The sequence below is a fragment of the Eleutherodactylus coqui genome, chromosome 2 (genome assembly GCF_035609145.1).
Source record: "Eleutherodactylus coqui strain aEleCoq1 chromosome 2, aEleCoq1.hap1, whole genome shotgun sequence".
NCBI lineage: Eukaryota > Metazoa > Chordata > Amphibia > Anura > Eleutherodactylidae > Eleutherodactylus > Eleutherodactylus coqui.
The window spans coordinates 2,303,278-2,327,698 of NC_089838.1; the positions used below are offsets into that span (position 1 = coordinate 2,303,278).

Genomic DNA, 24,421 nt, shown 5'->3' on the forward strand with positions numbered 1-24,421 from the left:
CAGTCAGCTCACATACCGGACACTTAACCCTGTCATGGCTGCAGCTATGCAATACACATCATTCTTGCAGCACAGAAGACACTGACAATATATAGACAATGGCATGTATACAGTTATGTCTGCTCAGCGATGCGCTCTATCCTGGTACATAATTACCCGCTCGCTCCCTCGAAGCTCCTACATTTGGCCGGATCCGGTTATTAGTCTGCTAGAAGTCTTGGCCAGAGCCGGCTATTTACTAATTGTGTTAAGTGTTTTATCATTTCCCATATGGCGGCGCGGGGTGGGCTGCGTGTTACTCTGGCGCCCCGCGTACAACTCTATAAGCTCTCCCCATCGTTCACAGCTTCATGGTTTAGGCCACAGTTTGCAGGTTTTGATGCAAGTGATTTCCCTCGGCCAGTTTTGTAGGTAATGAACCTCTGAGCCACAAGCTTTGTAGACCCGCACCCGAACGTGTCATATTAAACAGGCACTTGCAGAATTTAAATCGACAAAATACTGCCATATAGTGCCCAATAATATGACACTGCTATATACAAGCTGTGTAATACTAGCATATAGTGCCAAAATAATATACAGCATACAAGTACTACTCCCTTAGGCCTCGGTCAGACCAGCGTGTTATTTTGCGCACGTCTATTAGAGCCATTGGTTTCCTATGAGCTGGTCACATGTCCGCTTTTAGAGGCGCAAAATACTCACACCTGCAAAAGATAGCACATGCGTGCCTAGAATGCGCGCCTGCAAGGTCCGTGCTGCGCGTTAGAGATAGGACCGCACTCTGTAGAGCTGCGAGCTGCGCATCATTACATCTTGTGAACACACTATTTTGAGCACATGTAAAAGAAAGCAGATAGCTTCGGCTACACGCATTTTGCACACGCGTGCAGCACATTTTTTTCGCCCACATAGGTACGCAAAATAACACGCTTGTCTGACCGAGGCCTTAAACACAACAGCGCCTCAAACTGTCACAAGGTTTCAACATAATATGGACATATAATTCCATGATAATATAGTCATATACAGACTATATAATACCACCATATTGTGCTAAATAATCAGCAGGGTACAAATACTATTTTGAAGAGCCCACACAGTGCTATGTAAGATATATGTTGTAGTACTGCTCCAAGATTCCGACATAATACTGCCATATGGTGTCATGATTATACTACCAAATACAAGTTATATAATACCAAGAAATACTGCTAAATATTGTGCAGTGTCCAAACACCAAATGGAAATGCCACATACATCCTACATAACAGTGCCATATAGTTCATACATAATGCTGCCACATGATCCAAACATAATACCGCCATATACAGGCTATATGACTCTGCCATTAAGTGCTCAAACAATTAGCAGTATCCAAATAACACTACATTGTAAAGCCCATATAATACTGCCACGTATATCCCCTATACTACTGCCACGTAATTCTTGAATAATACTGTGATATAAAGCTAAGATAATACTTCCATATACATACTATATAATAACACTATGTAGTGCCAAACATAATATGAAGTATTTAAATAATATTCCCTTAAACAGCCCACATAATAGTGCTATATGTTTCCACAATACTGCAGCATATACAGGCAATGTAATACCCCCATAAAGTGCTCAAATAATGCGCAGTATCCAAATACTACCTTGAAGAACACACGTAGTATTGCAAGATATATCCCACCTTATACTGCCACATATATCCCACATAATACTGCCCCATATATCCCACATAATACTGCCATATGCAGGCTATACAATTCCACCATATAATGTACAAAATATATGCAACATCCAATAATACTCTATCAAAAAGCCCCCATTAAATTGCAGTATATCTGTGAACTGTAGTATATGGCAGTATTATGTGCCAATTAAATTCACAAATAATACCACCAGAGACTGCTAAATAATACCGAATGACCCACTAGCAAATGGGGATGTGGTGTGTTCGTGGGGGTGTGGGGGTGGGAGGGTGTCTGTGTGTGTGTGTTTGAGGGGATGTCTGTTTGGGGGGGGGGGTGTCTTTGTGTGTGTGGGGGGAGGGGTGATGGGGTGTCTGTCTGTGAGTGTTTGGGTGGGTGTCTGTGTGTATGTGTGTTTGGGGGGGGTCTGTGTCTGTGGGGGGGGGGGGGGGGGTGAGGGGGTGTCTGTCTGTGTGTGTTTGGGTGGGTGTCTGTATGTATGTGTGTTTGGGGGGGGGGTGTCTGTGTGTGTGTGTGGGGGGGGGGGGTGAGGGGGTATCTGTCTGTCTGTGTTTGGGGGGGGTCTGTGTGTGTTTGGGTGGGTGTCTGTGCGTTTGGGGGGGGTGTCTGTGTGTGTGTTTGGGTGGGTGTTTGTGTGTGTGGGAGGGTGTCTGTGTGTATGTGTGTTTGGGGGGGGGGGGTGTCTGTGTGTTTGGGGGGGTGTCTGTGTGTGTGGGAGGGTGTCTGTGTGTATGTGTGTTTGGGGGGTGTGTCTGTGTGTTTGGGGGGGTGTCTGTGTGTGTGGGAGGGTGTCTGTGTGTATGTGTGTGTGTGTGTGTGTGGGGGGGGGGTGTCTATGTGTGTGTGTTTGGGGGGGGGGGTTCCCAGGTGTTTGCCTCATAAAACCAAATGCAGGTGCATTGCTAGACTTCCCTTCACTGAGGGAAAAGCAGATGCCCTTCAATGAGACCTTGTTATTTCGGCATTTTCCCACGCCCTCCTATGTTTATGCTATTGTTGCAGACAGTTCTATTGACGAGGATATCCTCCTGACGTCCGGCCACTGATGAGTGGCAAAGCCATTCAGAACCCTTTGTACTAAATCTCACGGTGGTTCGTGGTTCCTGCGGCTGCGGTTGGAGGTGGAGGGGGTGAGGTAGAGTTTAATGATGACTTATCTCCCTGGATTGTGTATGAAATGTGTTCAGCCTGCTAATTATATGTCCTTCTCAGCTCCCACGGTCTATGATGCACCATCCTTTCACTTTACCCTTTGTAGACATAGTCGGAGGATGCCGCCATTATGGTCCCAAAAGTATAAAAAGTTACTATCCTTATATAACAGTTAAACAATAAACATACATCAATCACTGAGGTCAAATGTGGAGTACAGAGCGGGTGACATCCCCAACCTGACCCAGCGAGGTATACCTCTATAATGTGATATTAGCCATTAAAGGGGCAGAAACTGCTAAATGTGCTCAAGGATCAGGACCGAGGAGTCGGCCCTTAGATGTTACTGCAAGTACATGTTCTCATAAGATTATCTGCCGTGCCACAGCACTTAGTCTCAGAGAGATTTAAAAACGAAAAGAACTGCAGCTACGTCTCCCTGCGGCGGATTATCTACTCTCAGGAAGTAGAAAACTACATAATGCTTTAAAGTTAGGAAGATGCCATTTACTACAACCACCAGTGTTCAATGTCCAGTGCTCTATTAGTTAACTGCTACCCAAGTACAACAAGGTAACTAATATCTAACTGCCTCCTTTATACAAAAACATAACTACTACATAATACTGCTCCCTATGTACAAGAATATAACTACTATAATACTGCCCCTATGTACAAGAATATAACTACTATAATACTACCCCCAATGTACAAGAATATAACTACTATAATACTGCCCCTATGTACAAGAATATAACTACTATAATACTGCCCCCTATGTACAAGAATATAACTACTATAATACTGCCCCCTATGTACAAGAATATAACTACTATAATACTGTCTCCTATGTACAAGAATATAACTACTATAATACTGCCTCCTATGTACAAGAATATAACTACTATAATACTGCCTCCTATGTACAAGAATATAACTACTACTATAATACTGCCCCCTATGTACAAGAATATAACTACTATAATACTACTCCTATGTACAAGAATATAACTACTATAATACTGCTCCCCTATGTACCAGAATATAACTACTATAATACTGCCTCCTATGTACAAGAATATAACTACTATAATACTGCCCCCTATGTACAAGAATATAACTACTATAATACTGCCCCCTATGTACAATAATATAACTACTATAATACTGCTCCTATGTACAAGAATATAACTACTATAATACTGCCCCTTATGTACAAGAATATAACCACTATAATACTGCCCCTATGTACAAGAATATAACTACTATAATACTGCCCCCTATGTACAAGAATATGACTACTATAATACTGCCCCCTATGTACAAGAATATAACTACTATAATACTGCCCCCTATGTACAAGAATATAACTACTATAATACTGCTCCTGTGTACAAGAATATAACTACTATAATACTGCCGCCTATGTACAAGAATATAACTACTATAATACTGCCCCCTATGTACAAGAATATAACTACTATAATACTGCCCCGTATGTACAAGAATATAACTACTATAATACTGCCCCCTATGTACAAGAATATAACTACTATAATACTGCTCCGTATGTACAAGAATATAACTACTATAATACTGCCCCGTATGTACAAGAATATAACTGCTAGAATACTGCTCCTATGTACAAGAATATAACTACTATAATACTGCCGCCTATGTACAAGAATATAACTACTATAATACTGCCCCCTATGTACAAGAATATAACTACTATAATACTGCCCCCTATGTGCAAGAATATAACTACTATAATACTGTCCCCTATGTACAAGAATATAACTACTATAATACCGCCTCCCATGTACAAGAATATAACTACTATAATACTGCCTCCCATGTACAAGAATATAACTACTATAATACTGCCCCCTATGTACAAGAATATAACTACTATAATACTGCCCCCTATGTACAAGAATATAACTACTATACTACTGCCCCCTATGTACAAGAATATAACTACTATAATACTGCTCCTATGTACAAGAATATAACTACTATAATACTGCCCTCTATATACAAGAATATAACTACTATAATACTGCCCCCTATGTAAAGAATTTAAATACTATAATACTGCCCCCTATGTACAAGAATATAACTACTATAATACTGCCCCCTATGTACAAGCATATAACTACTATAATACTGCTCCCTATGTACAAGAATATAACTACTATAATACTGCCCCCTATGTACAAGAATATAACTACTATAATACTGCCCTCTATATACAAGAATATAACTACTATAATACTGCCCCCTATGTAAAGAATTTAAATACTATAATACTGCCCCCTATGTACAAGAATATAACTACTATAATACTGCCACCTATGTACAAGAATATAATTACTATAATGCTGCCCCAATGTATAAGAATATAACTACTATAATACTGCCCCCTATGTACAAGAATATAACTACTAGAATACTGCCCCCCTATGTATAAGAATATAACTACTATAATACTGCCTCCTATGTACACGAATATAACTACTATAATACTGCCCCCTATGTACAAGAATATAACTACTATAATACTGCCCCCTATGTACAAGAATATAACTACTATAATACTGCCCCCTATGTACAAGAATATAACTACTATAATACTGCCCCCTATGTACAAGAATATAACTACTATAATACTGCTCCTATGTACAAGAATATAAATACTATAATACTGCCCCCTATGTACAAGAATATAACTACTATAATACTGCCCCCTATGTACAAGTATATAACTACTATAATACTGCTCCTATGTACAAGAATATAACTACTATAATACTGCCACCTATGTACAAGAATATAATTACTATAATACTGCTCCCATGTACAAGAATATAACTACTATAATACTACCCTCTATGTACAAGATTATAACTACTATAATACTGCCCCTATGTATAAGAATATAACTACTATAATGCTGCCCCTATGTATAAGAATATAACTACTATAATACTGCCCCTATGTACAAGAATATAACTACTATAATACTGCCCCCTATGTACAAGAATATAACTACTATAATACTGCCCCCTATGTACAAGAATATAAGTACTATAATACTGCCCCCTATGTACAAGAATATAACTACTATAATACTGCCCCTATGTACAAGAATATAACTACTATAATACTGCCCCCTATGTACAAGAATATAACTACTATAATACTGCCCCCTATGTACAAGAATATAACTACTATAATACTGCCCCCTATGTACAAGAATATAACTACTATAATACTGCCCCCTATGTACAAGAATATAACTACTATAATACTGCCCCCTATGTACAAGAATATAACTACTATAATACTGCCCCCTATGTACAAGAATATAACTACTATAATACTGCCCCCTATGTACAATAATATAAGTACTATAATACTGCCCCCTATGTACAAGAATATAACTACTATAATACTGCCCCCTATGTACAGGAATATAACTACTATAATACTGCCCTCTATGTACAAGAATATAACTACTATAATACTGCCCCTATGTACAAGAATATAACTACTATAATACTGCCCCTATGTATAAGAATATAACTACTATAATACTGCCCCCTATGTACAAGTATATAACTACTATAATACTGTCCACTATGTACAAGAATATAACTACTATAATACTGCCCCTATGTATAAGAATATAACTACTATAATGCTGCCCCCTATGTACAAGTATATAACTACTATAATACTGCCCCCTATGTACAAGAATATAACTACTATAATACTGCCCCCTATGTACAAGAATATAACTACTATAATACTGCCCCCTATATACAAGAATATAACTACTATAATACTGCTCCCTATGTACAAGAATATAACTATTATAATACTGCCCCTATGTATAAGAATATAACTACTATAATACTGCCCCCTATGTACAAGTATATAACTACTATAATACTGTCCACTATGTACAAGAATATAACTACTATAATACTGCCCCCTATGTACAAGTATATAACTACTATAATACTGCCCCCTATGTACAAGTATATAACTACTATAATACTGCCCCCTATGTACAAGTATATAACTACTATAATACTGCCCCCTATGTACAAGTATATAACTACTATAATACTGCCCCCTATGTACAAGAATATAACTACTATAATACTGCCCCCTATGTACAAGAATATAACTACTATAATACTGCCCCTATGTATAAGAATATAACTACTATAATACTGCTCCTATGTACAAGAATATAACTACTATAATACTGCCCCATATGTACAAGAATATAACTATTATAATACTACCCCCTATGTACAAGAATATACCTACTATAATACTGCCTCCTCTGTACAAGAATATAACTACTATAATACTGCTCCTATGTACAAGAATATAACTACTATAATACTGCCCCTATGTACAAGAATATAACTACTATAATACTGCCCCCTATGTACAAGAATATAACTACTATAATACTGCCCCCTATGTACAAGAATATAACTACTATAATACTACCCCCTATGTACAAGAATATAACTACTATAATACTGCCCCCTATGTACAAGAATATAACTACTATAATACTGCCCCCTATGTACAAGAATATAACTACTATATTACTTCCCCCTATGTACAAGAATATAACTACTATAATACTACCTCCTATGTACAAGAATATAACTACTATAATACTGCTCCTATGTACAAGAATATAACTACTATAATACTGCCCCCTATGTACAAGAATATAACTACTATAATACTGCCCCCTATGTACAAGAATATAACTACTATATTACTTCCCCCTATGTACAAGAATATAACTACTATAATACTGCCCCCTATGTACAAGAATATAACTACTATAATACTGCCCCCTATGTACAAGAATATAACTACTATAATACTGCCCCCTATATACAAGAATATAACTACTATAATACTGCCTCCTATGTACAAGAATATAACTACTATAATACTGTCCCCTATGTACAAGAATATAACTACTATAATACTGCCCCCTATGTACAAGAATATAACTACTATAATACTGCTCCCTATGTACAAGAATATAACTACTATAATACTGCCCCCTATGTACAAGAATATAACTACTATAATACTGCCCCTATGTATAAGAATATAACTACTATAATACTGCTCCTATGTACAAGAATATAACTACTATAATACTGCTCCTATGTACAAGAATATAACTACTATAATACTGCTCCTATGTACAAGAATATAACTACTATAATACTGCCCCCTATGTACAAGTATATAACTACTATAATACTGCTCCCTATGTACAAGAATATAACTACTATAATACTGCCCCCTATGTACAAGTATATAACTACTATAATACTGCCCCCTATGTACAAGAATATAACTACTATAATACTGCTCCTATGTACAAGAATATAACTACTATAATACTGCCCCCTATGTACAAGAATATAACTACTATAATACTGCCCCCTATGTACAAGAATATAACTACTATAATACTGTCCCTATGTACAGGAATATAACTACTATAATACTGCCCCCTATGTACAAGAATATAACTACTATAATACTGTCCCCTATGTACAAGAATATAACTACTATAATACTGCCCCCTATGTACAAGAATATAACTACTATAATACTGCCCCCTATGTACAAGAATATAACTACTATAATACTGCCCCCTATGTACAAGTATATAACTACTACTGTAGAAGGTGTGTTTCTAGATTGGCATCCATCAGTATCGGGAACACTGTGGTCTGTACTGATATGCTGTATATCCACTGTGGGGGTTGATGGGGTGACACATCGTCCTACATTGGTGCCCTCTCTCAGTTATGCTCCGCCCCCTGAGGCCCTGCTCTTGTTATACCACAATGCACCAGCTCTATGTGGGGTGCTGTTAGTCGCCGGTCACATGTCCGTCCGTACGGTTGTCTTTAGCGCAGGACTTGTGTTTAGTTTTACATCTCCTGGAAATTCCACAGCTCAGGTTCTAAAATAGATCAAACATTCGGCGCTGAGCTCTTATCTCCGGCGTCTTCCCTGTTCCTTCCTTCGGTTTTGCTTCTCTCTGAAGAGTTTATTACTTCACTTTCTGGCATTTCCAATCTGCCAAGTTTCCGAGACAAAATTAGAAAAAAAAATTCCGAAAAGGAAGAAATGCTAGACAGGTTCGTGTGAAAGTAGACAGGAGAAGGGAGAAGCCGGCGCGGCCCTCACACTGCTCAGGAGGTCTGCCATTGTGTCCTTTTTGGGAAGTTATTAGCAACACGCTGCAATGTAAATGAAGTGGAGACCGTCAACAAATGAAGTGGAGACCGTCAACAAGTAGCTTTGCTGTGAAAGTGAATGAAGCTCATTATTATTGCAGACTCTACTGACTGATTCATAACTTCTGCCATTGGCAGACAATCAGCAATCAACGTTTCCATCACTGACTGAACCACCAGGTGCTGCCGGCAGAAACCACAAGAATGCATGGCAGTCAGGGCTAACGTTTGTTTCACAGATATAGATACATCTGTTGATAAGTGGAGACCATCAACAAGCAGCCTCGACACTGCTGACAGATCCAAGTCTGTAAGAGCTGGCTGCTGTCAAGTGAAAATTGCAATCAAGAAACTGAGGCGCTGCTGACTGGTCCATATCTGCTGACTGATGTATAACATCTGTAAATGAGACCATCAGCATGTAGGCTATTTATTGCTGACTGATTCACATATGTAAAAACTGGTTGTTGCTAAGTGGAGACCATCAACAAGCAGCCTAGGCACTGCTGCCAGATCCAAATCTGTAAGAGCTGGCTACTGTCAAGAGGAAAGGCCTAGTAAATAGTTTGACCATTGCTGACTGATCCATATCTGTTATATCATTAACAAGTAGCCCAGCTGATACTGACTGATCCATATCATCTGAAAATACTGGCTCTTGCTAATTGGAGACCATCAGCATGTAGCCGAGCCATTGCTGTCTCACATGTTTAAAATTTGGGTTTTGCCAAGTGGACACCAACAACAAGCAGATGACTTACTGCTGACCAATCCATATAGAAAAAATGGCTTTTTTTTTGTAAACCGAAACCAAGCACAGCGCCACCCTTCCCCACACAGCTGGTTGCGGTATTGCAGCTCAGCTCCATTGAAGTGAATTGGAGCTGAGCTGCAATACCAGAAGCAACCGACTGACAAGGGTGGCGCCGTGTTTGGAAGAAAGCAGCCATGTTTTTCCAACCGTGGACAACCCCTTTAGGATACACTTACACGGACAAGAGACCAACGTCGCCCCCGCAAGCCCACGATTTATATGCGAGCGCAACGCAATGTTTTTTCTGCTCCCATGAACAGGAATGAGCGATTCATCAACAAAATCACCCAAGAATGGGACACGCTGCGATGTTTCTGGTGCAGCACTCCTCCTTAAGGCCGGATTCACGCCACAGAGAATACAACCCAGTGATGTCCCGTATTTTGTGCGCAGCGCTGTGCTCTGTGATGCGTTTACACGCGAGAATAGCGTATATTGAACTAATTACCTTCATTGCTCATTCCCCTGACTCAGAGCGTGTGTCCGTGTTTTCTCGTGCGTGGAATGCGCAGGATTTCCACCCGCAACAAAATGCTGTGAAATATGCATATGTGCAAATAAGCCACGCCCACTGCGCAAATGCGCTTGTGTCCGAGTGAGACTGGCCTTTAGGTGGACCTTGCATTTAAGGTGGATTCACACAGGAGTAAGCGTATTTGTGTGATTTTGCGGCGTATTTTTGCACGCACGAGCGTATTTTGTTTAACCTTTTGTAGGCGCAAATGATGATGCTTCGCGGCTCTCGTGTTAGGAGCTCAAGACGTGTTCCTTCCCTGCACAAATGTGCTGGTAAATAGAGCATGCTGCATATTTTTTGCGCAACCAAGTTATACGTTCCAAATAAGCGCGCCCGTGAACGAACCCGTTAACATCCATGGCTTCCATTTTCTGCGTATTGTCCGCGCAATTTTTTTGAGTGCAAATACATTTGTGTGAATCTGGTCTAAAGATGGAATTTTTCTTTAAAGGGGTTTTCCAGGCAGCGCCTGCTGTCCCCGCTGGGATACAGAGGGGTTAGAGTAGAAGCCGCTGCTCCGACCCCTGTGTAGTGGTCAATGGGTGTAATTGCAGGCGCTACTCCCACTGATTTCAATGAGACCCCAACCTGCAGTTTCAAGGGCCGGCCACTATACACTGGTCGGAGCAGCAGCTTCTGTTCTGGCCTGGAAGACCCCTTTAAGGTGTTGGAACACGCGCTGCAGTGTGTCACCTAATGGGCTCATCTTTTCTTAAGGTGGTAGGGCGGCACCTTTCAGAACTTACTGGCAGTGTGGCTATTTTTGGTGCCCTGTGGGCATTCTGCCTCCTTAAATCCACAGGCATGGTTATTTTTATTGCACGGCTGTTTTCTCTTGGTCAGCGCCTCATCTTTGTATCTCTGTATAAGATGCCCCTTCAGCGTCTTGCCGCACGTTGTGTCCCCCCCCCCCCCCCGCCTCGCCGTCTTTATTCCATCCACATAAGGAATCCATGAATGGAGGCTCTGTTCTAAAATCAGATGTGGAGAATATTAATCTGATGATGGAATGAGAGCGGAGGTGCTCCGAGGAGGTGGGGGGCAACGCGGGCGCAGTGGGAATGTATGATGGGAAGGTGGCATGTTGGTGACTCTATTGAGAGGGGTAGACAACAGGCATGGGGGGCAGTGGGGGGGTCGCTGATAATTTCTCCAGTAAACAAGCTGAAAACTTTGTTCTTTAAGTCCGGTGCCAAGACAAATCTCTGTGCCCCAAGCACGTTGCTGGCAAGGCAATGAACTTCATTGAGTCGTGTCTGGACTTGGCAGGGGCGAGAGCGGCACGACATTGTGCGTTCACCCTGAGTGGCGATGCTTTTTGGCGCCATAACACAAAAAGGTCAGAAAGCAATTTTTTTTCACAGCTTTGAGAGGCAGGGCTTGATTGCTGCCAACGTCTGTGGGTACAGAATAACCTCGGACCAGCGGTAATTAGCTAAACTCTTAAAGGAAACCCGTCACCGGGTCCATCTTACAGGAAGCTGAATTAGAAGGCGCTAATTGCTCCACAAAGCACCTATATACTCCTCCTTTTGGCATCTGAGGGGCGGAGCTGGATTCTCCTTGCCCTCTGATTGGCAGTGGGAGATGCATAAGCTCTGATATAATTGGAGCATGTAATGGTGACAATGTACAAGCGTTGTAATACCTTATTCCTCCTGTAGTGGCGCTGTAGGGGAATTGCACACTTGCTCCAGGTTACCCTTTTAAGATGACAAGTCTCACCTTAATGATGATGACTGCTGGCATTGTATAAAATTTTAGTACTCTGCAGCCACCTAGTGGCCAAACTACACAGCTACATATATTGTAAAGTGCTGTATCTGCACGACTTGTGATCACATGACCAAACTTCATTGTCCTTAAAGGGGTTGTCCATTGCTGAGCTCTGTTGTTGGCTGCAGCCCCTGTGATGTCCCATAAAATGGGAGGGACTGCTGTGGACACAGACCGGAGTGGAGGACTTAATACCGGAACAGAGTGAGAGCAGGTAGAGGAGAGTAGATCACTGTTTCTTATGTTACTCGGTGGGGAAGGGATTTTACCTAGATGTTACAACTCAGAAAACCCCTTTAACTACCCCACAGGCCTGTGGATTTTCTGCCTTTGTCCAAGGCAGTGTGTACATCCAACGTTAGGCTTGAGGCTGGCCTCACTTACAGTTTGTTGCTGTCCAGCTAGTCTCCAGTTAATAAAGAATCAGGGTCTCTTATAACAGTGCTTGCAGCTTTCATCCTCTCTGCAGACCGTTGCACCCTCACTCCACAGCAGACACAGTATATTCAATGCACCTCCTGCTGTCTTACTTTCCTAGCTGTTGTGTTCACCCAACTCTGGGTGCTGCATACCCCTGTGTCTGGGACACATGGGCCATGGCTACTCTGCAAGATATTGCACCTTCCAAATGTCTCTATAGCAGCACCCCTTGCGAAAAGCAACACTCTCTGTGCACTGCTTGCGCTGCAGCAGCCAATCCATTAGTGTACTTCTGGGCATACTTAGTTCAAATTGTTGCAAATTTGGGAAACCGGTGGCCCTCTTAGGAGAGCCACTTACAAAGCGCAATAACTCACTCTTAAGTTCCGGTAGGAGATGCCGCTGCCGTAGTCTTCAGAGAACATCCTCGCTCTTCCTCCCCGCCATCCGCGCTGTACACAGTACATGCAGGAACGCAGATGGTGGGGAGATAAGTGAGGATCTTCTCTGAGCGCTGCAGCGGCATCCTGACTGCAACTTGAGGATATGTGCCAGAGACATGAGGCGGATCCCAGTGATGTCGCTTATTGCTGCCATATCACCATGTTGTATCGGTCTTCTCCACCATGCATTTTACAACCTTCAATAAGACCCCAACTACATCTGCAGCGGTTATATGTCTAACTGACTCCTACCTGCTCCACCCGGATCTCATACTCCATGTTCACCTTCTTCCCGCGGAAATACTTGGGCCTGCAAGGGAGAGAATGACAGAGAAACATCACAATAGACTCTGGTGGAAGTCACAGCTTGTTATCCACTGTGATAAAGAAATCGAAGGAGGTGGGGGGTGTTATATTCTTGTACATAGGGGGCAGTATTATAGTAGTTATATTCTTGTACATAGGGGGCAGTATTATAGTAGTTATATTCTTGTACATAGGGGGCAGTATTATAGTAGTTATATTCTTGTACATGGGGGTAGTATTCTAGTAGTTATATTCTTGTACATAGGAGGCAGTATTATAGTAGTTATATTCTTGTACATAGGGGGCAGTATTATAGTAGTTATATTCTTGTACATAGGGGGGCAGTATTATAGTAGTTATATTCTTGTATATAGGGGGCAGTATTATAGTAGTTATATTCTTGTACATAGGGGGCAGTATTATAGTAGTTATATTCTTGTACATAGGAGGCAGTATTATAGTAGTTATATTCTTGTACATAGGGGGGCAGTATTATAGTAGTTGTATTCTTGTACATAGGAGGCAGTATTATAGTAGTTATATTCTTGTACAGGGGCAGTATTATAGTAGTTATATTCTTGTACAGGGGCAGTATTATAGTAGTTATATTCTTGTACATAGGAGCAGTATTATAGTAGTTATATTCTTGTACATAGGGGGCAGTATTATAGTAGTTATATTCTTGTATATAGGGAGCAGTATTATAGTAGTTATATTCCTGTACATAGGGGCAGTATTATAGTAGTTATATTCTTGTACATAGGGGGCAGTATTATAGTAGATATATTCTTGTACAGGGGCAGTATTATAGTAGTTATATTCTTGTACATAGGAGGCAGTATTATAGTAGTTATATTCTTGTACAGGGGCAGTATTATAGTAGTTATATTCTTGTACATAGGAGCAGTATTATAGTAGTTATATTCTTGTACATAGGGGGCAGTATTATAGTAGTTATATTCTTGTATATAGGGAGCAGTATTATAGTAGTTATATTCCTGTACATAGGGGCAGTATTATAGTAGTTATATTCTTGTACATAGGGGGCAGTATTATAGTAGATATATTCTTGTACATAGGGGGCAGTATTATAGTAGTTATATTCTTGTACATAGGGGGCAGTATTATAGTAGTTATATTCTTGTACATAGGGATAGTATTATAGTAGTTATATTCTTGTACATAGGGGGCAGTATTATAGTAGTTATATTCTTGTACATAGGGGGCAGTATTATAGTAGTTATATTCTTGTACATAGGGGGCAGTATTATAGTATTTATATTCTTGTACATAGGGGGCAGTATTATAGTAGTTATATTCCTGTACATAGGGGCAGTATTATAGTAGGTATATTCTTGTACATAGGAGGCAGTATTATAGTAGTTATATTCTTGTACATAGGGGCAGTATTATAGTAGTTATATTCTTGTACATAGGGGGCAGTATTATAGTAGTTATATTCTTGTACATAGGGGGCAGTATTATAGTAGTTATATTCTTGTACATAGGGGGCAGTATTATAGTAGTTATATTCTTGTACATAGGGGGCAGTATTATAGTAGTTATATTCTTGTATATAGGGAGCAGTATTATAGTAGTTATATTCCTGTACATAGGGGCAGTATTATAGTAGTTATATTCTTGTACATAGGGGGCAGTATTATAGTAGATATATTCTTGTACATAGGGGGCAGTATTATAGTAGTTATATTCTTGTACATAGGGGGCAGTATTATAGTAGTTATATTCTTGTACATAGGGATAGTATTATAGTAGTTATATTCTTGTACATAGGGGGCAGTATTATAGTAGTTATATTCTTGTACATAGGGGGCAGTATTATAGTAGTTATATTCTTGTACATAGGGGGCAGTATTATAGTAGTTATATTCTTGTACATAGGGGGCAGTATTATAGTAGTTATATTCCTGTACATAGGGGCAGTATTATAGTAGGTATATTCTTGTACATAGGAGGCAGTATTATAGTAGTTATATTCTTGTACATAGGGGCAGTATTATAGTAGTTATATTCTTGTACATAGGGGGCAGTATTATAGTAGTTATATTCTTGTACATAGGGGGCAGTATTATAGTAGTTATATTCTTGTACATAGGGGGCAGTATTATAGTAGTTATATTCTTGTACATAGGGGGCAGTATTATAGTAGTTATATTCTTGTACATAGGGGGGAGGTATTATAGTAGTTATATTCTTGTACATAGGGGGGAGGTATTATAGTAGTTATATTCTTGTACATAGGGGGCAGTATTATAGTAGGTATATTCTTGTACATAGGGGGCAGTATTATAGTAGTTATATTCTTGTACATAGGAGGCAGTATTATAGTAGTTATATTCTTGTACATAGGGGGCAGTATTATAGTAGTTATATTCTTGTACATAGGGGGCAGTATTATAGTAGTTATATTCTTGTACATAGGGGGGAGGTATTATAGTAGTTATATTCTTGTACATAGGGGGCAGTATTATAGTAGTTATATTCTTGTACATAGGAGGCAGTATTATAGTAGTTATATTCTTGTACATAGGGGGCAGTATTATAGTAGTTATATTCTTGTACATAGGAGCAGTATTATAGTAGTTATATTATTGTACATAGGGGGCAGTATTATAGTAGTTATATTCTTGTATATAGGGGGGCAGTATTATAGTAGGTATATTCTTGTACATAGGGAGCAGTATTATAGTAGTTATATTCTTGTACATAGGGGGCAGTATTATAGTAGTTATATTCTTGTACATAGGGGGGTAGTATTATAGTAGTTATATTCTTGTACATAGGAGGCAGTATTATAGTAGTAATATTCTTGTACATAGGGAGCAGTATTATAGTAGTTATATTCTTGTACATAGGGGGGTAGTATTATAGTAGTTATATTCTTGTACATAGGAGGCAGTATTATAGTAGTAATATTCTTGTACATAGGGGGCAGTATTATAGTAGTTATATTCTTGTACATAGGGGGCAGTATTATAGTAGTTATATTCTTGTACATAGGGGGCAGTATTATAGTAGTTATATTCTTGTACATAGGGGGCAGTATTATAGTAGTTATATTCTTGTACATAGGGGGCAGTATTATAGTAGTTATATTCTTGTACATAGGGGGCAGTATTATAGTAGTTATATTCTTGTACATAGGGGGGAGGTATTATAGTAGTTATATTCTTGTACATAGGGGGGAGGTATTATAGTAGTTATATTCTTGTACATAGGGGGCAGTATTATAGTAGTTATATTCTTGTACATAGGAGGCAGTATTATAGTAGTTATATTCTTGTACATAGGGAGCAGTATTATAGTAGTTATATTCTTGTACATAGGGGGCAGTATTATAGTAGTAATATTCTTGTACATAGGGGGCAGTATTATAGTAGTTATATTCTTGTACATAGGAGCAGTATTATAGTAGTTATATTCTTGTACATAGGAGGCAGTATTATAGTAGTTATATTCTTGTACATAGGGGGCAGTATTATAGTAGTTATATTCTTGTACATAGGGGGCAGTATTATAGTAGTTATATTCTTGTACATAGGGGGCAGTATTATAGTAGTTATATTCTTGTACATAGGGGGCAGTATTATAGTAGTTATATTCTTGTTCATAGGGGGGAGGTATTATAGTAGTTATATTCTTGTACATAGGGGGCAGTATTATAGTAGTTATATTCTTGTACATAGGGGGCAGTATTATAGTAGTTATATTCTTGTACATAGGGGGGAGGTATTATAGTAGTTATATTCTTGTACATAGGGGGCAGTATTATAGTAGTTATATTCTTGTACATAGGAGGCAGTATTATAGTAGTTATATTCTTGTACATAGGGGGCAGTATTATAGTAGTTATATTCTTGTACATAGGGGGCAGTATTATAGTAGTTATATTCTTGTACATAGGGGGGAGGTATTATAGTAGTTATATTCTTGTACATAGGGGGCAGTATTATAGTAGTTATATTCTTGTACATAGGGGGCAGTATTATAGTAGTTATATTCTTGTACATAGGGGGCAGTATTATAGTAGTTATATTCTTGTACATAGGAGCTGTATTATAGTAGTTATATTCTTGTACATAGGAGGCAGTATTATAGTAGTTATATTCTTGTACATAGGAGGCAGTATTATAGTAGTTATATTCTTGTACATAGGAGGCAGTATTATAGTAGGTATATTCTTGTACATAGGAGCAGTATTATAGTAGTTATATTCTTGTACATAGGGGTCAGTATTATAGTAGTTATAATCTTGTACATAGGGGGCAGTATTATAGTAGTTATATTCTTGTACATAGGAGGCATTATTATAGTACTTATATTCTTGTACATAGAGGGCAGTATTATAGTAGTTATATTCTTGTACATAGGAGGCATTATTATAGTACTTATATTCTTGTACATAGAGGGCAGTATTATAGTAGTTATATTCTTGTACATAGGGAGCAGTATTATAGTAGTTATATTCTTGTACATAGGAGGCAGTATTATAGTACTTATATTCTTGTACATAGAGGGCAGTATTATAGTAGTTATATTCTTGTACATAGGAGGCAGTATTATAGTAGTTATATTCTTGTACATAGGGAGCAGTATTATAGTAGTTATATTCTTGTACATAGGGGGCAGTATTATAGTAGTTATATTCTTGTACATAGGAGGCAGTATTATAGTAGTTATACTCTTGTACATAGGAGGCAGTATTATAGTAGTTATATTCTTGTACATAGGGGGCAGTATTATAGTAGTTACATTCTTGTACATAGGAGGCAGTATTATAGTAGTTATATTCTTGTACATAGGAGGCAGTATTATAGTAGGTATATTCTTGTACATAGGAGCAGTATTATAGTAGTTATGTTCTTGTACATAGAGGGCAGTATTATAGTAGTTATATTCTTGTACATAGGGGCAGTATTATAGTAGTTATATTCTTGTACATAGGGGGCAGTATTATAGTAGTTATATTCTTGTACATAGGGGGCAGTATTATAGTAGTTATATTCTTGTACATAGGAGGCAGTATTATAGTAGTTATATTCTTGTACATAGGAGGCAGTATTATAGTAGGTATATTCTTGTACATAGGAGCATTATTATAGTAGTTATATTCATGTACATAGAGGGCAGTATTATAGTAGTTATATTCTTGTACATAGGGGGCAGTATTATAGTAGTTATATTCTTGTACATAGGAGGCAGTATTATAGTAGGTATATTCTTGTACATAGGAGCAGTATTATAGTAGTTATGTTCTTGTACATAGAGGGCAGTATTATAGTAGTTATATTCTTGTACATAGAGGGCAGTATTATAGTGGTTTTATTTTTACACATAAGGGAAGTATTATCACATAGTCTTGTTCATATGGGTATGCTTAGCATCTTTAGAGTACATCAGCGGTTAATTAGACACACAGGTATCTGCAGTGACTGGTTATACTGGCCTCAGTTAATTCATTTATAATGTGCCCCCTTTAAAACTGGGTTGATGTTATTGGTCTTTGATTCCACTAGGTGGCCTCGCATGCCATGATTGACACTTTCAGGCACCATACAATAATTACTCTGGTATTGCGGTGAGTAATCGGCTGGAAGTATTTGAAACAGAAGACTTTGGGCAAGAAGAATAGTCATAGCCTCAGGTTGCATAAACACTTGGTGGAAAAGTAGAATCACACGGCAGATTCTGAAATGTTTTGTAAAAGAAAGTATTCACATGTTCCCGGCAAAACAGCCAGTGCTGCCGAGTTCTGGACTTTGGCTTCTCTGTGGGGGTAGGCGCTCGGATCACTGTGACATGTGACATGCGGCATGACTAAAATACTCTGACTAATTTCTCAGGCTGAATTATAAAAACAAGTATTACTATTCTTACTGGCAAAACACAAAAAAGTACTAAAGTAACAGCACCACCTAGTGGCCAAATAATCAGTAAAATGCTGCAAGACTTTGCAGCCTCATATTAATTTACTTTTCTACATAGTGATGTCATGTTACGTGATGGACACGATGTCCCCGGGGCGTGCAGAGATCGGACGCCACAGTGCAATGATCTCACCAATGGCATCACCTGTAAGGAAAGTTTTATCAGTTTAGCAATGGGTTGCAGGGGTAAAGCAAGGGAGTATATTCTACTTTTTCGGCTGGGCTCGTTCCCATCGGCATTGGGTACCTGATTTCCTGTCCCATCATGTGAGCGGAAATACTGCAAGCCCTTTCTGTCACCAATGAGCAGCACCAGCCGGACTCGGACTTTATTGGGGTCCGCCTGGCTTTCGTTAAGCCCTGCAGCATTTACCCGGATGAAAAGGTGCAGCATGCACCGCTTTGTCCTGGATGTTAGTGGCAACTTGTGACAGAGTTGTGCATGGGAAGGTGTTTTCCGAGACTGCACCATTGATGATCTATCCTTAGAATAGGTCATCAATGGTTAATCAACCAAGGTGATCGCCCAGGATCCCCCTCAATCAGCTGATTGAAGTGACAGCAGCACTGGGGAAAGCACCGCTGATGCTTCAGTGCATACCAGCCACAGTGCTGTACATTGTATAGTGGCTGTGCCTGGTACTGCAGACCAGTCCAATCCACTTGAATGAGATAAGCTGCTCTTGGGCCACGTGACTGATGAATGTACTATTACAGGCCTGAGAACAGGCTACAGCGTCCCCCTCACCTAACAGCACACAGCGTGACTCTCTTCATGTGGCTCTACGCGTGCGCTCTCCCATAGCGCTCCATCACTTATCTCTATGGGAGAGCGTGTGATACAGAGCCGTCTGAACAGAGTCGTCTTGTGCGCACGCTGATTTGTTGGGGGCACAGCGCTGAAATGGGGGACCCACTGAGTATTAAAATCGTCTCACAGAACCCCCATTCCATCACCTTAATGTAGTTTATGGGCCTCAAAGCTGCTGACGGTGGCTTGTACTCCAGTCACATCAAAAGCTGCATCATGAGTCTGCTTGCAGATGTAGGATCTCTTGGCCAACTACGAATCCCAGAAATAGCACCTAGATTTAAGCCCATTTAGACACAACGATTATCACTCAATATCACTAAAAGCCGTCTTTAGAGCGATAATCGTTGTGTCTAAATGGGCCTTTATGTAAAAGTTTATAGCAGCCCTCTGGTCTCGGGACAAAATTTAATCAAAGGTGCAAAGGTGGTGCTGTCGCTGGGATATGGATAAGAAAGAGTTAATGCAAGTAAGATGGTGGGTGTTGTAAAAAGGAGGGCGGAAGTATGCCTATTTTAGGGCAGGAGGAGCTGAGACAGCAATTGTAGGGTTAAAGGGTTCCTCCCCGTATGTCTCACACCACCGGATAGGAATTGCAGATTCCATGAGTGTTTGATCCGTGGTAATACGGGGTTCAATCAAATTCATTGAATCAGACAGATCCGCTCACATTAGCGCATCAGAATTGCGTAATCTGCTCACAGAAAATAGATCGCACATGTTCAATTTTACTGTGGATATCGGCAACGTACGGCCCATTGTTCTCTATGGTCGCGGATATACGCAATTAAGTCGGCCATCTTGGACAACTGAAAATGGGGGTTAGAGGGATAATGACACAGAAGACCAATGGCAGATGATACAGTGTAAACAACCCCCCCCCCCTTCTCTCCGACCCCATCCGTGGACAGGAGGTCACTTTAACTAAACTTTGATAAAACTTCTGTCATAGTGACACATTAGAGTTTTGATCAGCGGGTTCCGGGTCCCGAGACGCCCACCTATTGTTAAGGGAAGAGGTAGAAGCGTTCGTCTGTGTGAGCGCTGTGCCTGCTCGCTCGGAGCGGTATACGGGCGCAGTCTATGAATTCGTAGGCGCGGCGGCGTTCAGCTGGGTGCTTTTGCCCCTTTATTTCGAGCTCATCGGGGTCTCAGCACCAGGACCCCCACCAAACAGAACTTCCGATGTGTCCATGAAGTTTAGTTACACTTTCCTTTATTTCTCCCTAATTTGCATATATAACGCGTCACTTCGATAAATCCCCCCTGAATGGGATTCCTGGCTTTTCTTCCGATCGGATCAGGAAGAGTCTCCCATGGGAATAAGTCGGATTCTTTTCTTTTGTGCCCTGATTTATTTTGGCGTGGGATTCCATGGTTTTCTCTCGGCGTAGACCCTGCTGTGTATGTAGATCATGTCAGCTGGCATCCGCGCCACCGTCTGCGGGATTAATCCAGAGATACGACACGTCCGGACAGCGTCTGCGGTAATATAATGACCTGGAGCTGTGAGATGTGTCACCCACTGCGAGCGTCCCCCGCCGTCACAGGCTGGCGCATCCGGGGGGACAAGGCTCTACTGTATACAGGTATTGTGTGCGGATAATGGCGCCGGCCACGGGGCACGCTGCCTGCTGGGAGATGGCGAGCAAAGATGGAAAAATGTGACATCTCGCACCAGGGGACCCGAACCTCGTCATCATCGGGGGCCACTGACTTCCAATCTCGCCTGAATTCCTATGTGGAGCCATAATGATGCTCATAGTGGGCAACTGCTTAAGTAGCAACTCCCTTTATTAGACTTTGGAGGGATCCCATACCGCCTGATGTCAACTGCCGGGTGGCAGCAGGATGGATGTGCGGTTCACACATGGCCAACCTCATCTACGTACGACCTGTGTGGTTGCCAGCGTGCCAGCCACCGCCTGATGTCAACTGCTGGGTGGCAGCATGATGGATGTGCGGTTCAGACATGGCCAACCTCATCTACGTGCGACCTGTGTGGTTGCCAGCGTGCCCGCCACCAGCTTGTAGGGGGTACCAGGTGGATATAGGCTTAACTCCGTCTGGCCAGATGATCTTGTTCCTCCATAAATCAATGGAGCTCTATACATCATCGCCCTCCTGCTTCTGCCTCCTTCGGTCTGATGTGCTGGGGCACCTCTCCCAGCCCACTGGCGCCCCCGCAGCACCATCCGATAGTTCTGCTGCTCAATTTATCTTATGAACTTGCTTCTGGTTCTATATTTATATATGAAGCTTGGTTCTGATGCTGTATTTATGAAGAGAGCTTGATTCTGGTGCTGTATTTATCTATCCACATTGTATCCATGTACTTGTGCTGTGTTTATGTTGTAAATACAGACCTTGGTTTTGGCTTTTCATGTACTGAGCTTCGTACTGGTACTTATGTATTGAACTTGGTTTTGGTATTGCATCCATGTACTGAGGTCTGTTCTTGTACAGTATTTATGTACTGAGCTTGGTTCTCCTGCTGTATTTATGAACTGAGCTTGGAGCTGGTGCTGTATTTATGTTATGAGCTTGGTTCTGCTGCTGTATTTATTACCTCAGCTGTGTGGGTACGCTGCTATCTCGCTGCTTTCTGTCCATTATTCTGCCCAGGGTGCCATCTAACTGAAGGTTGGCACTGCTGACGTAATCTTTCTGCCAAGGCGGGGTCAGCTGCATGTATTTAAGGGAAAGGGGCTTCCCTCAACCAGTACATTGCACTAATGAGGGACAAAGACCCCCAAACCACCTGTCTGTAGCAAGGGGTCATTTCCTTCAGGAAAAGGCTCCAGTTTGACCTTACAACAGGTCTTGCCACATGACTAAGGATATGTTAGACACTGACATATGTCACCTTCTAATAGGGGGCGCCGTGGAGCTGTTCTTCCATCGCTATATGCATGCATGCTGCATCTCCTGTGAAGAGAAAGGATCTTTTCCAAACAGTTATCAGTACAAGAGTGACATCTAGTGTCTGACTCCCTAATTACAGCAAACAGCAGCAGTGTACCCCTCTTCTCATCACGGAGACCTCTACTAATCCCGTGTACCCTTCTTTTCATCACGGAGACCACTACTGATCCCGTATACCCCTCTTTCCATCACAGAGACCTCTACTGATCCCGTATACCCCTCTTCTCATCACTGAGACCACTACTGATCCCATGTACCCCTCTTCTCATCACGGAGACCTCTACTAATCCCTTGTACCCCTCTTCTCATCACGGAGACCTCTACTAATCCCGGGTACCCCTCTTCTCATCACTGAAACCGCTACTGATCCCGTGTACCCCTCTTCTCATCACTGAGACCTCTACTGATCTTGTGTACCACTCCTCTCATCACGGAGACCTCTACTGATTCCGTGTAACCCTCTTCCCATCACTGGGACCTCTACTGATCACGTGTACCCCTCTTCTCATCACGGAGACCTCTACTGATCCCATTTACCCCTCTTCTCATCACTGAGATCTCTACTGATTCCGTGTACCCCTCTTCTCATCACGGAGACCTCTACTGATCCCGTGTACCCCTCTTCTCATCACGGAGACCTCTACTGATCCCGTGTACCCCTCTTCTCATCACGGAGACCTCTACTGATCCCGTGTACCACTCTTCTCATCACGGAGACCTCTACTGATCCCGTGTACCCCCCTTCTCATCACGGAGACCACTACTGATCTTGTGTACCACTCTTCTCATCACAGAGACATCTACTGATCCTGTGTACCCCTCTTCTTATCACTGGGAATCCTACGGATCACGTGTACCCCTCTTCTCATCACTAAGACCTCTACTGATCCCGTGTACCCCTCTTCTCATCACTAAGACCTCTACTGATTCCGTGTACCCCTCTTCTCATTACGGAGACCTCTACTGACCGCGTGTCCCCCTCTTCTCATCACCGAGACCTCTACTGATCCCGTGTACCCCTCTTCTCATCACTGAGACCTCTACTGACCTGCGTACCCCTCTTCTCATCACTGAGACCTCTACTGACCTGAGTACCCCTCTTCCCATCACTGGGGCCTCTACTGATCTCGTGTACCCCTCTTCTCATCACTGAGACCTCTACCCACCCCATGTACCCCTCTTCTCATCACTGAGACCTCTACTGATCTCGTGTACCCCTCTTCTCACCACTGAGACCTCTACCCACCCCATGTACACCTCTTCTCATCACTGGGGCC

At 41.1% G+C, this 24,421-nt stretch overlaps 1 protein-coding gene across 1 annotated transcript in view; it reads right to left on the reverse strand.

Moving 5' to 3' along the window:
* SYN3 (synapsin III) overlaps positions 1-24,421 on the reverse strand; it is a 318,593-nt gene that overhangs the window by 194,539 nt on the left and 99,633 nt on the right. Inside the window, exon 3 of the mRNA XM_066590171.1 lies at positions 13,407-13,464. Within this exon, the coding sequence (XP_066446268.1) occupies positions 13,407-13,464 (58 nt within the window). The remainder of the gene's footprint in view (positions 1-13,406; positions 13,465-24,421) is intronic.